A 15,874-nucleotide genomic window follows, 5' to 3' on the forward strand; every position below is an offset into this window, starting at 1 on the left:
AGCATTAGCCTGGCACCAGTTTGCTGTGGGCAGCAATAGCAAATTTTACATACCCATCTGAGAAACCTGAAACTGGCTTTGTGTTTCCAGAGAGCTGTTCACTTTAAAAGATCTTAAAAGTTATCAACACCTTTTTGTTACTCCTTATTAGTTGTAGAGTTTTAGCTGTGAAGCTAAGAAGAAACAGATCAAACAGAAATCTAATTATACAACTAAATACAAGCAAATGGAAGAATACATGCAAACCACAAGATGCTGCTGGCCAAAGTACACAAGGTAGGTATCATTTTCAATTCCTGATTCTCTACCAGCTTTGGCTGCACCGCAGGTTCTTTCTTGAGGCCTCTCTAAACCGTCCCCATCATATGATCCCTCTTTTTTTATTAACTCCACTGACAAATACTGTGCCAGTAGCACATCCCATACAGCACCCTTGACTTCATTGACAACATTTTCACAGTTTCTCACACAATCTTTCATTTTCTTTCCACTAGCACCAGAGTGGTATCTGTCTCCAGTGAGTTCTTGATGCCACCATCTGTTGCCTGTGCATGGTCTTTTTCAGACACACCACTTCCTGCTACATCTGCTTCTCTTACGTTTGCAAAGGTCCCCTTCCATCCCCAGAGCAAACTCATTTTTCTCTTTCAAATCCTTCCTTCAAGCACACCTTTGCCCAGGAACTGCAAATAATGTGACAATGACTTGGCTGATGACAACACTGCCAAGTATGCTGATGAATAGTGCTTCATTATTTCCCCTGCACCTCAGTTTGGTAGACTCCAGTGTGATGTCTTGCCTCGTGCGTCAGCTGGGGGAGATGCTGTCTTTCAGTGTGGCTACTAATTTAACATGTTCTAGAAGAGGCCTGGGACACACAGGTACTAACTTACATGAGCAGTAAGATATAGTATGTGCACTATTTGTCCAGGAAACACGCGAAAATGCATGGGAACTTCCCAGTCTGAGTTTGGAATTTGTAACCACTCCTGCAATCAGATGGCTGCACGTGTGCAGGTACTAGATGTGAACTGTTTATCCAGCTGTAACAGTCACGCAGTTGGCAAGCAGCAGCAGGAAGTCAGGCATGGTTAATGTTTAAGATACATAATCTTCACAGTGCTACCAGGTGTCGTCTTTGGCTTCAATCTCACTGTCTTCTCGCCTATTCGTCTATCTGGTGTTCAGGAAAAGGAAGTGGAGCGTGAAATGCTCTGCCTGTGTAACAAGGATGGTGAGACTACAGGACATAGTCAAAATAATCAAGCCATAACCAACCACTGTGTGCTCTACTTGTTGTATTTACCTTTTTGGTAGCTATCTGAAGATTTTCCCTGCTCACCTGAGGCATCTTCCTAGGTCCATCAACAGTTAATTAAAGGCTGATGGTAAAATAGACTACATGTCCTCCTGTGGGTTACTTCCCATCTCTTAGTAGGCTTACAATTTGTTTATTATCAAATGCTTACCTATTCCACCCTTGCAGGCCATATATTAACATTTAGTGAAGAAGCAGGGTACTTCATGAGTCTTAATGTCATGTTAGTTACAAGGCACAGCAGTAGGGACATCTTTATTTACAGATCATTAAAAAGATGAGTTCTGTGGTAACGGAATAATCAGGAATACTTGTTTTTCTTGAGTATTTTTGCAGTATTTGGTCAAGTGAAAACTATGCAGACGCCTGCTGGCTGCAAAATGAAAAGGAGAAGAAAGAGCAGAGGGAAGTATGGAGTTGGAGCAAAAGAGGTTTGAGATGAGGGACTGCTGGACTGAAGCAGCAGTTACAAGGGGAACACACAGAGGAAAGATCGAAACCAGCCATTCTTCAAGTAGCAATTTCAGATGCTGAGTATGAGAAATATTGGCATACTCCCTATTCGTTGTCTTTCTGTGCCCATCATAGCCTGTATAAGTACCTGGACATAATCATATCAGGAGATCTGCACATCCTGGAAACATCCTCGTCCCAGGGGAAGTGTAAGATCTTTAGCAAAACAGGTGGATGAAGAAAGCAGGGAGCAAGCTTTGAGGAACCACAGCTATCTATAGTGGTAGAACTACCCAGCATGGTTGTTTTCTTACTTCTCTGGCCTCATCCAGCATGATTTCTGTTTCAATCACTCCTTCTTCATTATTTTTTTCATTTTTTTCTCCAAAACTTTGTTATCTTTCTGGAGGAGGCTCCCACTGTGCAGGAACTATTTTACTGTGCAAGAAAAGGACCGAGATTAATGTAAGCTACAGAACGCGTACGATGAGAACAATGAGGAAACTCTACTAACTAATAAGGTTTGCACAGCCCAGTTCACCCAAGGAGCAGATTTCATGACACTTCCCCCTGGATTTAAAGAGGACACTTTAATCTCACTACTATAAACATGACCTAAGGAAGGACCAGGGTGGAGCATGGGAAATATTGTCCTTTTAATTGTCTATTCTTTGGAGTAGCAATCTACTTATGATATAACAGCCTCTGCTGTCTGGCTCCAGGCAAGCTGTACAGCCTTTGAAAGGGTTCTGAGAAATGTGAGTTTCAGTTGGTGCTACATGCCCAAATCAGAGCTCTTATCTTGGCTTCACTGTGTGCACAGTGAGAGGGACGCGTAGCGGCAGCACTAGGCAGGCTTTACTCAGATATCATCAGCCAAATCACTTCTCAGGGTATATCCAGGGTTTTCTCAGGGTTGTATCAGTCTTCCCACAGAATATCAATAGTGCTTCTTCTAACAGCGGAGGTGGAGCTTGAGGCCGCTTGTGATCTCCGAGGAATTTCACAGGGTTTCTCTTCTATCTGTTCTGTATTTTCTTTATCCAGGTTTTTCTATTGCATTTCATGGAGTAGGAGCCCCTTTCATCGTTTCATCAGATGTCCCAACAGCCTGTACATTGGCCATCTCTGCCACCTGAAGGAACCCACCACCACTAGGTAGGACATACTTCATCACTCTACCTGATCTCTGGGCCATGTCACCCTCCCAGCAGCACACCCTCCCAGCGGGACACACCTAAGACACATGTGATAGATAATCTGGGTGTTCTGTCCCCTCTACAGGAAACAACCCATCCATGCCAAAGGCCATGCTTCCAAGCTGGCTGGAGACACAGCCTTCATTTTCTCCCTTAACAGTCAGTGTAGAAACAATATAGCTGGCTGATTCTCACCGTCAGCAAAACTAAAGATTGATGTGGCTGGATGTCTTACTTCTGACATTCTAAAGACAGGAGTATCACACACGACCAATTCTTTTGTATACAGGTTTTAAACTAACTTTCTTGGACTTGGCAAATGTGAGCACTGAAGGAGCTCTTCTCAGGCTTGTTGCTAATGAAATGACTTCAGCTCAATGTTCTTCTTGAGCTCTTGAAACTTTTTTCCATGTAGGTAACCAGTCAGGTAATGGACACACATTAGGAGAGCTCCATAATGGGGTGACCGTGCATGCCATGGCTGGAGTCAGGGCACTGGTTGGATGTACATGAATTATACGTAGTACGTGTAAGCTGCACAGGTGTAATTTTCCTTATAATTTCAATTGAGCTACGTTACAGTGTTTTGTTGGTTTTTTTTCAAGCACACAGTGACAGTTATTAATTCAGGGGTACAGTTATAACCTGCATTAACACATAAATACATCATTGTCTTTTGCCCCCAGTCTTTTGCATTCTGCTCTCTGGGCCAGTGAATGTGTTATAGAGACACAGTTCCACACTGATTCATGGGTTCTGCCATATGCCCTAAATGATGTGCTAATTTATTCAATTAATTATTTGGGATATGGATTGTTATAAAATCAACTAGGTTGAAAAAGACAGGATGGCCAAGTCCATCACCAAACCATGCCACAAAGGGCAAACTGCTCTCCCCTCAGGATCTCCCCTTATGGCCGTCCCTCACTGGCAGCCACCCCTCATCTGCACCCTAGAGTGGCCCACACTGTATAGCTGTTGCCCCTACCCCTCATGGCCACCCTTTACACCTCGTGGCTTCCCCTGCTCTCCCCTCCTGAGTGCCCCTCACCCCTTATGGCCACCCCTCACAACCCATGGCTGCCCTTGCTCTCCCTTCATTCTCTCCCCTCATGGCCAGCCCTTCTTTCCCCCCATGATCTTCCCTTAGTACCGCCCCTTCTTTCCCCTCATGATCTCCCCTCATGGCTGCCCCTCCTCTCCCCTCATGATTTCCCCTCATGATCTACCCTCATAGAATCACAGAAGGGTTTCAGTTGGAAAGGACCTTAAGATCACCCAGTTTCAACCTCCTGCCATGGGCAGAGACGCCTCACACTAAACCATGTCACCCAAGGCTCTGTCCAACCTGGCCCTGAACACTGCCAGGGATGGAGCATTCACCACTTATTTGGGCAACCTGTTCCAGTGCCTCGCCACCCTCGCAAGGAAGAACTTCTTCATTATATCCAACCTTAACGTCCCGTTTAAGTCTAAACCCATTCCCCCTTGTCCTATCGCTACAGTCCCTGATGAAGTCCCTCTCCAACTTCCTTGCAGACCCCCTTTAGATACTGAAAGAGTGCTCATGGCCGTCCCTCTTCTCCCCTCATGATTTTCCCTCATGGCCGGCCCTTCTTTCCCCTCACGATATCCCCTCGCAAGCCTGGCGAGGCCGGGACAGTCGCCAGTGACGGGCACTCTGGACCGGCAGCGCTACCCTCTAAGGGACGAGCGCGGCCTCAGCCGCAAACCGCCTTTTGCTCAGGGTGACCCCAGCGCGTTGGAGCTGCGAGGCTCGGGAGTGTCGCCAGAGGATCCCGAGAGGCTGCGGGAGGTCAGGAGAAACGCCCCCACGTCCCCACAAGCGGCGCGACATATCGCGACATGGCCCCCGGCGCTCCGCCCGCCCCTCAGCCGCGGCCCCCGGCCCCGCCGCGCATGCGCGGAGGTGGGCGGCCGTGACCGCGGCAGCGGCAGGGGGCTCCCTTAAAGGGCCAGGCGTGCGCTGGCGGCTCGGCTGCGGGCTGCCGCTCACCTCCCGGCCCGCCCCGCCCCTCCCGCGCACCTGCCGGCGGCCCGGCGCAAGGCCTAGAGGGCAGCCGCGAGCTGCGCCGGGCGCTGTGGTAGCGCCGGGCCCCCGCCCCGTCCCCGCCGGCACCTGCGGCGGGCGGCCCCGCTCCGCGCCCGTAACCCGGAAGCGGTGCGGCTGCGAGGAGGGGAGAGCGCCGGGACATGGCCGCTGCCTGCTCCTGTCTGCGCGCCGCAGCCGGCATGGCCCTGCCCGCGGCGACGCGCAGCTGAGCATCGACCTTGCCTTCCCCTTCTCCTCCAGCTCCTCCTCCCGCCGCCGCTCGGACGCTGCTTGGGCCGGGCCGGGGCCGGTAGCGCTGAGGGAGCCCCTTGCTGCCTGGCGGGGGCCGGTGGCGGGTGGGGCTGGGCCGGGGCCGCGTGTGGTGCTGGGGGAAGGGCCCTGCCTGGCGCGGCTGCATGTTCCTGGCGTGGGGGGCGGCTGCGCTTAGTGCTGGAGCGCTGCACCGAGCCGTGGGGTCTGCGTGTTCGTGTTGTACATGTGTACATGTACTTGCGATCTGGTTCCTTTGAGGGGATCTAGGGTGGTGCTTTAGAGTTGTATTTACTGTAGCATTAGTTGTGGGATTTGTAAGGGCTGGTTGTACTTCATTTATATCTTGTGGGGTGGTTTTTTTTCGTTTGTAAGTTTGGGGTTTTTTTTTTATAAGCACGTTTTCAGGCTGGGGAGAGCTGAACTATTTTTGCTGAACTGTAGTTCCTCCAAGGCTGTCATTGTTTGCATTTTGGGAGGGCATCTGGTGGCCTTGCAGGAAGGTGTGCAGGTTGCGCTGGAGGAAGGCGCTGGGTCGGTTCAGTTTTGACTTCTTTCCAGCATAGGTTAGGTTTTCTCCGGTGTCTCTGATGCCAGAACAAGGCCCCAGAATGAACGGTTTCTCTCTGGGCGAGCTCTGCTGGCTGTTCTGCTGCCCGCCTTGCCCCAGCCGCATCGCTGCCAAACTGGCCTTCCTGCCCCCGGAGCCCACCTATACCGTGCTGCAGCCTGAGCAGCAGCAGGAGGCTGGGGCAGCAGCTGGGGCAGGGACCCCGACGGGATCAGGCACCTGCAGTCTGCACTTGAGCGAGCGGGCGGACTGGCAGTATTCGCAGCGGGAACTGGATGCCGTGGAAGTGTTCTTCTCTCGCACGGCTCGAGATAACAGGCTGGGCTGCATGTTCGTACGTTGTGCCCCCACTGGCCGGTACACCCTGCTCTTCTCACATGGTAATGCTGTGGACCTGGGCCAGATGTGCAGCTTCTATATTGGCCTTGGCTCCCGCATCAACTGCAACGTCTTCTCTTATGACTACTCTGGCTATGGGGTGAGCACCGGCAAGCCCTCTGAGAAAAACCTGTACGCAGACATTGATGCAGCCTGGCAGGCCCTCAGGACAAGGTAAATGGATATCGGGGACAAGGTATTTCTCTATCTCCATTTAATCCTCATAAGTCCAATGTCTGCACAGTTGACCTGCTGAGAGGTGGAGGGGAATTGGTGTGTAGATGGTTTGAGTTATTTCAATGGCCTCACCAGATGTTCTATCAACAGCTACAGTGCGATTTGTTGGGTGGTTTCATTTGTTAAAAGGATGTGCAAACCTTCATCCTTGGTTTTTTTCTAGGTTTAGGGGTTTATTCAGCTGTGTTATATGTTAGCCATTGCTTCACCACTAAAAATCTCCATTTTGAGCAGGAGATGCTGCACTGGTTGCAGTTTGAACTTGCAGGGTACAAAAAAACCCCTTTTGTTTGAGGTTTGCCCACAATGGTCTATGCTTAGAGGTAACCCAGTGGAGCCAAAGCTTTGACTGAATTTGGCAGTAGTCTAGGTTAGAGTTTACCAAGAAACTGCTGGTGTTCTATGATGTGTCTGGGGTTTCACACATGCTCACACGACGTAGACGTCTTTCAGACAACTGTTGTCAAATTGGGTAGGTTAGCAGGGTGGAAGGAAAAAAAGTGTTGACAGGTGGAAGTAGAGCTGGGGATTCTGCCAGGAGGAGGTGCCGAAGTAGGTGGCATCCAAAGGGGTGGAGCAGCAATGAGACAGCTCTGGCAAGGCGGCATAGGCAGTAGAAACAAGGAGGCTGTGGCTTATAGGAAATCCCAAGCAGATATGCTGCCCCTGGCTCCTAGCTACAGTTGGTTGCCATCCATGGGCCTCTGTTGCCTCTTCTATCCACACAAACCATGAGCTCCTCTTGCTGTTAAGTGGTTCTTAAAGTAGGACCTTGCAGAACATATTTTGAAAGAGAGGGCTTTAAAAAGCTGGAATTGTTGTAGTAGGGCAGGAGAAAAGAACAATGGAGGTTTTCTGGTCTTGGCTCTGGGATTGTGTAGATAAACTTGGCTTACATGAAATGAGTATTTAATGTCTATCTTAGGGATACGTGCCAGCTTCAAAAATAGTGACAGGAGTTGTTACTAATTTAGATAATTGGCTTTTCGAGGATCTGAGGATTGGTCAGTTGTGGAGTCCAATGTCAAGAGCATGGGGAAGAAAGGTGTAGGGGGAAGTTACCCTTTTGTAGCAAGTGTTCTGTCTGGTGAGCAAGCCAGGTTCCGGGTTCATTTTCCAGTTCACTCTCTCATAAAAAAATTTCTTGTATATGAATAAGGAAAGGAAATAATTTTAATATGCTGTATGCAGAATAAATTATTAAATGCCACTATTCCACATATGGATTATGTAAATAATATCTAAGGGAAGAACAGTGCTACGTCTGAGCCAAGCCTAGTTGATGTTCGTCCTTTAGTTGCTGTGTTTTCTCTGTTTCACTTCATGTTTAGTTGATTATGTTTTTTCATGGAGGCCTTCTAGAGCTCTGGAAAAGTGCTTTCACATCTGAAAGTGCTCCTGTCTTGACAGGCGCTTAGTACATATGTAAGGTCTACACAGGTCCGGAAATAAGTGGTTCCTTCATGTAAGTCTTTTGAGAAGCCTGACCCAGTAGATGATCCAACACGTGCCCAGCTTGCTCCAACAGGATTAGTTTCCTTTTATTAAAGTGTGACTGGAGAAGTTTATAGTTTTACATTAGAGCCTTTTCCATGGTTTATACATGATCTTAGTTTTGCTTTCCTCCTTAAATTGAGGGACTGAAGTTCACCAAATTTTACTTTGCCATGTTTGTAAATCCCATGTCTTAGTACTACCTTGAGAGTACTGTTAGAGAAGTTGTGTTGTCATTGGTTAGATTTTCGGGAGCCAAAGGAAATATTACAGTATTTTATGTACCTAGTGAAGACATTGGTTCCTGTAAAATGTAAGCTTGAAAAAAACCAACCCAACAAGTTAATTGATTCTGTCTGTTAAGAGATGACACATGTCTTTTGAACAGGTATAAGCCAAAACAATAGTCTTTCTGCTGATGAATTCTCTAAGCTGTAGTGTGAACTTTGATCATTTCTTAGCCCTTTTTAATAAGACCAGGTGGCTCACAATTAAGTGAAATATTCTGCTGTAAAAATTCAAGTCTGCCTCTTGAGATAAAATGTCGTATTATACCGCTTCTGGTGCAGCAGTTCACTGGTAGCTTCCAAGAATTTGTGTATACTTTCATTCTTAATGCAAATTCCTAACATTTGGCCTGTAGTCATATGGTAGTGAACTGTAATGCAAAGTTGAAAGTGAAGTCTTAAAATAGAGGTTCACTATGCCATCAAAAGCATTTAGTCATCTGTGCTAAGTTCTGTGGGAAGCTGTTGCTCTTCTGAATCCACCAGACGTTCCACATGGCAGCAGGAAGGAATTATTAAAATGTTGGAAGTCTGAGATTCTTTCTTTCTTTTTTGTGTTTTAGTGTTTTTTTAAATTGTGCCTGTGAAGTACCACTGATACTTACAAACATTAATTTATCAGTGTATTTTGAAAGTCGCAGTAATTGACCCTACAAAAAGAGATTGCTGCCAAACTTTAGAAATGATGGGGAACTGCCTCTGGTTGCAAACATAGCTGCAAATTTTGTGTGTGTATTTGCAAGGTACTGAAATGAGGATCTTACTATCCCATACACATTTAGGTATCAAAGCTTACGTAACAGGTGATAATAAAACTATCTTGTAAACAATGGATGGAAAATAATGGATTATTGTTTGTTTTCAATTATCCGTCTTTGGAGAATCTGTCAACTCTACTCTTTTAGTCTTTGTCAAGAGTAACTTATTTTGCTTAGTTCTAATTAAATGAGTATCTCTTCTCGTGAATGAAGTATACTCTTAAATTATAATTTTACTAATTATTTAGTTTGAATGCTGTCTTTCAGCATCTTCATCAGGTGAAGATGTTGATGTATAATTTTATTCCCTTGAAATGAGTTTTTATAGATGTTCCTTCGGAGGTCTAACTGTAGCATTGGTTGTTCAACTTCCAGTATCAACTATTAATTGGTAATTAATTTGGGCTTTTAAATATATTTATTTCCACTTGAGGAACAAATTTCCATCTGGTATCTAAACGTTTCTGAAAGAGAATTTTGTGTTTCGTTGCTTCAGATGACATTTTTTGTGCATGTGTTATTTTAGGCAGGTTGGTCTGGTTTTGTTCTGTTTGTTCCAAAGCCAGAACCAGTTTGAAGAGAAGCCGTATTGGACTCTGTCTTCTATCATGGTCCATATGGTTTTAAGTTGCTGCTTTTTATTCAGATGTGATTAACTCTTATCCTGATATCTGACTGACTTAGTGTAACATCTGCACAGACTGACTTGATTGTTGTCCTCCCCCCTCTTTCCTGAATTCCACATGGGAAGGTTGAACTTTCGAACATGTTTACATTAAGACAATGTACAGTACTTAAAAACAGGATACACACTTTGGATCTGGGTACAGTGCATAAGCACAAAACCATGACTGCTTTGTTGACTGCATGCTATTTATATTAAAATCAATTTGTATGTTCTCCAAAAATTTGGAGAAGCTTTGTGAAATGTTTTAAAACCCCAGTCAAATGAAGGTACTGCTACCCCACTCCCTGTGCTTCTGTAGTAAAGTATCGGAGAGGAGAACCTAATATTGGTTTTGGATATTGGAAGGATATTGAAAGGAGGAGAAGAAAATATAGTTAATAAATAGAAGAGGAAGAGCTGTTCTTGTTGCATTTAACAAAATACAGCTAGATGTTTTTTCATGGTACGCCATATAAGCTAGTATCTTTTTTTTCCTCCTGTTTAAGCTTTTGATAAATGATAGATGTTATTGTATAAATCCCTCATTCTCAAAATGTACATTTGAATTTGTCTTTCAGTTGATAGGAGAGCATTAGTTCACTTCTATTTTTCATTATGCTTCTTGGCATGATGAAAGGAATTGGATTGTGAAATGGCATAGTAAAGTGCAAGGGCTTTTGATCAGTGGATGGCAGATAATTTAGAATGTTTAAATAGGTTTTGGGTTTTTTTTTTTTTAACTTTCCCCCCAAATCTAATGTAAAAGAAAAAAAAACCCCAAACGAAACCTTTTATTATATGTGAATTTTATTATTTGTTGTGCTGATGATCGGTCTTTTCGTATTGCTGTTTCCTTTGCAGCAGCTGGTGTAAAAATATTACAGTTTTCATCGGAGTAAAATTAGGAAACACACCAAATTGGATTAGAGCGATAACTAATCTTCTGAGGTTATGTCAGTTTAGTTCGTCTCCATTCTGATTTGCTGCAGTGGTTACAGCTTTCTAGGTGAATAATAGCTTCAGGTTGTTTTACCTTGATTTGTCAAAATACTTAAGTTGTACCTTAATTTTCTTTGCTACAGAATCTTCTTTCGCTAGCACTGTATTTCTGTGCATAGTCTAACCTGGCTTCTTGAGATTTAATACTTAGAGGGTTTGGTAAGAAGTTACCAACTAAATTCCTGATTTGGCCAAAGGCAGTGCTTGGCAGAATCATGATAAATAATACAGGAGTAATAGGGTTCTCCTTGTTGATGGTTCATCACCTGGTAGATTTTTCTGTCGTTGACTTTGATAGGGTATTTCCCACTTCCAGTTTCTTACTAATGTTGCTACAGTGTCTGCAAAGGATTGTTTAAAGAGACTGTTCACTAAATCTTAACTTATTCTACCTGCCACGGTCAGTACGTCACGAAAAACTGCATACAACTTTGCTCATAAATAGAAACACACAGAATAGTCTCCTGTTATTTATGCAGTGAGCAGAGATTAAATCAGATGATGAGCATCGCAGGGACAAATACCAACAACTGTTTAAAACAGGCACTCTGATGTTCAAAGTTATTCAAAGTGTTTACTGAGCTTTGGCATGGTATTACATAGTTCAGTCACTGAAGTAAAAGTGGTTTTGTTAAATGTTCCCCTATTTCTGTCAGGACTGCAAGATCAAAGCTTGTTTTCTAATAAAATAAAAAAGATGATTTTTCACTGTCAAGAATGTTTTGCAGCTAGTGTTATTTGGGAAGAAAAATAAGCTGCCAAAGAGCCTTTGGCTAGGAACACTTGTTATCCTGAGTGTAGACAGTCCTGAAATTTAGCTGCCTGAACTGGAGATGTTGGTTTACCCTGCTGTACAAAGGTTGTAGGACCTGGTGCTCACCATCGTCAGAGCATTGAACATAAAAGTTTCTAGGCAAATATGTTGTTAAATCCTACGTGCTGAAAGAGCTAAAGGCTTCTGTCAGCTTTTTAGCACTAAGAAGCATAAGAGAAAGGCAGCTCTTTCCCTTTCTCACTCTGGATAGAGAAGTGTGTCACCTCTTGAGACTGAGCTGATGGTTGTTACACAGTGGCTGTTTGACTTGTGCATGTTGCTGGCAGCACTTAGGTTTGTTCAGTTTATTCGTAACAATGGAGCGTGAGCTGGATGATGTAAACCACAGTGTGTTTGCTCTGAAGCCAGGGTCAATCTTCAGTCTATTGCAACCTCAAAGCCAAAAAAATCCCTCCAAAATTCAACCTTTATCCTTTGTTACTCTCCTATTTTGGTGTGTTTCTAAGTGGTGGGGTAAGTTTACACTAGCTCATTACCTGTGAGCATAAGTAAAAAGAGCAAAGAAAAAGAAACAATTAGCAGAGAATGTTTCAAGCTATGAAAGTGGGTTGTCTGCCAGCAACTGGTTTTCTGGGGAAAACTGACACTTCTTGAGCAAATGGGTATTTGGTTTTTTCATACTGAATGATGTAAATGGGTTCTCTTTTTGTCCTGTGATGCCTCCTCACCTGGACATAGACTAGTACAAAGGCAGTGCCAAGCAACTAGTTCTGTAGCATATGTCTAAATTTTGTATTTCATTTTATTACAACATTTGCCTGGTGGAGAGGGCAGTGTGATTGTAGTAACTTTTAAACCCTGCCCCAAAACCACTTTTAAGCAAAATATCAAGAAATTAGTTCTTCAGGTGCATTCTGACTTGGCTTTAAACCCAACCGTCTCAAAATTATGTAGCACTAATAAACTAAGTGAAGAAATAGCGTAGCCCTTTTTTATCCTTAAAGCCAGTAATAAATTTGATGAATAACTAGCACTCCCTTCTTCCCTCCCTCACAAATATAAATCAGTTACAAGGCTGCACTGGAAGCAGTTGAAATGAGTTGTAAAATAAGCTGCGAATGTGTTGTACGCAACAGGCTTGTGCACATACAGGCTTGCTTTTGCCAATTTCTCCCTAAAAAGGGCAGAAATCTTTCTCTGCTGGTTAGGAGATAGTTTCAGTTGCCACTGCACTTGAAGGCATTTACCTGTGTGCAAGAGGAGGGGTTCCTTGTGGTCTGGCATGCTTGGACTGACATCTGATGATGAAGCTGAATTTCATTCCTGCTCTCAAACTGAGTGTTTTGTTGTTGTGGGTTTTTAATGTCAGGTTTTGCGAGCACTGGAATTGTGTGATTGTAAACCCAGGAAACTCTGTATGAACACAGATGAATAAAGATGCCTTTAATAGAAGGCTAAGAATATAGAATGGGATGAGTAGTGCATGGTGTCATCTTAAGGGCTGAGGAACATCTTTGCATTCTTTATTCCAAGTGCTAATTTGAGAAAAATGGATTATTGTGGCATGTTTGCACATTACGCTCTGCTGCCCACAATCAATCACAGAACATAGGCCAGCGGTATAATGTTATACTGGTGTTATCTATATCCATATCTTTATATTTTTTAAACCACTATGTTAGCTTTACAGACAAAGCTTCTCCTATTGGCATTAAATGTTGTGGTTGGATTTGCTGACTATGAGACCAAATAATACAAAGGCACAAAACTGTGCTAAATGGGAGGATCTGGCTCAATGCCCCCTGCCACCTTCCCACCCTTGGTTTCATGTCTCCTGATGAGGACATGCACGTTTTTGGAAAAATCCCTACAAGCATGAAATGAATCTGTAACATCACAACTTTCAAACAGGGGAATTCCATGTGGGTTCACAAATGAAGAATGGTGTTGATGTGGAAGATGAGGTTTTAAGTTAATATACTTGCCTCAAAGTCCAGAGGGGAAAATTTAAATTAGAGGTAATCTCAAAATAGTGCCTCTGGTTTTTCTGTATTGCATATTTGTTAGAAAAACTTCATGTATGCTTTCCTGACAGTAATAATGTTTATTGGTACAGTCTCTTGAAATTCTTTCTAGGTACACCTTCAAGACTGTTAATTTGAAATTAATTGTGGTTTAGGCAGTTTTGGGTATGCTTTTAGGAAGATCTGTGTTACCGTGCCTGATTAAAAAATCTTGCTTACATATAGCAATGTTACTTTAAGAACTTTGACTCTGGTGAGTCTTGTTTATCAGCCAAGGCATGCTGCTGGAAGGAGCTGCATACATCAGTGTCTGGCAAATAACCCTTCTCAAGGCATGCAGTGTCAGCCAGTAGCTCAAAGATTTTTATTACTGATTTTTTACAGGACGCTGCTAAATTTCTTAAGATGCCAGTGTGTTAGACCAGTGACATGGAATGGCCAGTTCTTTTTGTGCGCAGTAAATGAACAGCTGTGGAGTAATGGATAATGGGATCCAACAAGTCTGAAAATTCGGAGATCAACATGTTTCTCATGAAAACACCTTTAAAATAGCATGGCTTAAATGTTTCTCTTTTAGTAAGGTTGTTTAGAAAGGGATTTGCTCAGATTATAGGATCTTTCTGGACATTCCTCCCCTCTGTTGACTTCTAGTTAGCTTTGCTTTGGATGTTCTCAGAGAACTTGAAAAATGGTGGTCAGTATCAGCAAAGAAGCAAAAACAGCTGTATATTTTTTTCCAGTGTACAGATAAACTGAGATAAGCTTCAGATTATTTTATCATTATTCCATGAATCTTAACAGCTATTTATAATAAACTAAACAGGACACTTTATCTTAACTATTACACTATACAGTAAATTGCAAGCCTTAATAATACACAAAATAAAAGAGAAGCCAACAGCAATACGGGGGCAGACTTCTGTTAAGCATTTTGCAGCCAAAATGGTGTATGGAGCCATCTACACTTTAAAGGAAACTTTGAGTAGTTAACTTACTGCCTTAAGCACTGGACTGGTTTGTTTGTACAGATCTTAATCTTTGTCCCATCTCTGGTAGTCTTCCCCAACATCTGATGAATTTATTTTAGTAGGATGTTGGCTGTATGACAGCCTGGGGAAAGTGCCATCTTTCAAGAAAATGATCTTGCTTTTGAAGCATGTTCTCCAGTGCAAATTTATTAAAGTCTTCTCAGCATGCTGTTTGTTCTTTATAGCTTCAGGTGTGTGTTTCGGTGTGTTGTTTTGGGTTTTTATAAATGACGTAGCTAATTTGGTATATTTACCTTGGAGGTGTTCCTTGGACAGTTCTTACCTTGAGGCAGCTTGGTCAAGAGCCAGTCAGACTGGAATGTACCTCAGTGTGTGTATTAAGTTGTATTACATCTTTTTTCATAATATTTTTTGTTGTTCCCTACTGTAACATTGTCTATTTTTCTAGTAAGGCATGTTTCTTCATGTGTCTTAATAATTCTACAGAAAAATTTAGTAGTTTAGTCTGGATATGAGCATCTTACCAAGTTTAACCAACTGTAAAAGTACCGGAGTTGTAGGAAGAGGTGAGGAAGTGTTTCAGCCACAATTCTGCTATTTTTATGCATACTAGTTTATGAGCATGTAACCTTTGCCTCAGACTAGTTAATAAGTGTACTGTGGGTTAGCATACGTTGCAGGCATCTCTTTCTGATGCAAGAAGCACCCTTTCAGGAGTCAGTACAGTAGTTTATACCTGATGTTTTAACATTAAGTCTGCCTAGGATGCCTAAAAGGTTTTGACTTTTGCTGAATCTCTGCCAGCTTCCAAACTTCTATTCCTCTGATACAGAAACCCTCTGCCCTTTCCCCTGAGCTCTAGCTAATTATTCATGGATTGTGATGTTCACTTCTAAAGCATGAAACCAGTACAAGTAGTTCTTTATCCTGTTTTCAAAATTTGTACGAAAAATCAACCTGATAATGCAGAGACTATCATCTGTGAAGGAATACAGGCACAAATATAGTTGCCTTTAAAAAAACAAACAACCAAATTATACTAATTTATATTGCATTGACAAAGAGCGAAGATGATAGAATGTACTCAAATATAACTTGGATCCAATGCCTGATGTGAAAGATAAGATTGTTATAAATCCACAACGTTCACCCAGTTTTATAGAGGGCGAAAGGGTTATAAAGTCTCCTTGGTTTATTGAGTTCTTTTTTATCCTGAGACTAAGCAAGTTGGTGCCAAATGTACCACCCTTCCAAACTGGATGCCCTTCTGTCAAAGCTCATCTAAGATCTGAGACCATATTGTGTAGAGCATTGAACAGACACTGTTGATATAAATAAGATCTGGCAGCTTCCAGTTACTTCAGGAAATTACCCTTTCCATCCAAAAATCCACTTTAATGGT

The 15,874-nt window shown here is 43.2% G+C and overlaps 1 protein-coding gene across 2 annotated transcripts in view; it reads left to right on the plus strand.

The window, feature by feature from the left end:
• The first annotated feature begins 5,164 nt into the window (after nucleotides 1-5,164).
• Nucleotides 5,165-15,874, plus strand: part of ABHD17C (abhydrolase domain containing 17C, depalmitoylase) — a 30,966-nt gene continuing 20,256 nt past the window's right edge. Inside the window, exon 1 of one of the 2 annotated variants that reach the window (XM_030497789.1) lies at nucleotides 5,165-6,416. In XM_030497789.1, the coding sequence (XP_030353649.1) occupies nucleotides 5,884-6,416 (533 nt within the window). In that variant the 5' untranslated portion in view covers nucleotides 5,165-5,883. The remainder of the gene's footprint in view (nucleotides 6,417-15,874) is intronic. The other variant, XM_030497788.1, reaches the window with a different exon arrangement.

The sequence above is a fragment of the Strigops habroptila genome, chromosome 9 (assembly GCF_004027225.2).
Source record: "Strigops habroptila isolate Jane chromosome 9, bStrHab1.2.pri, whole genome shotgun sequence".
Taxonomy (NCBI): Eukaryota; Metazoa; Chordata; class Aves; order Psittaciformes; family Psittacidae; genus Strigops; species Strigops habroptila.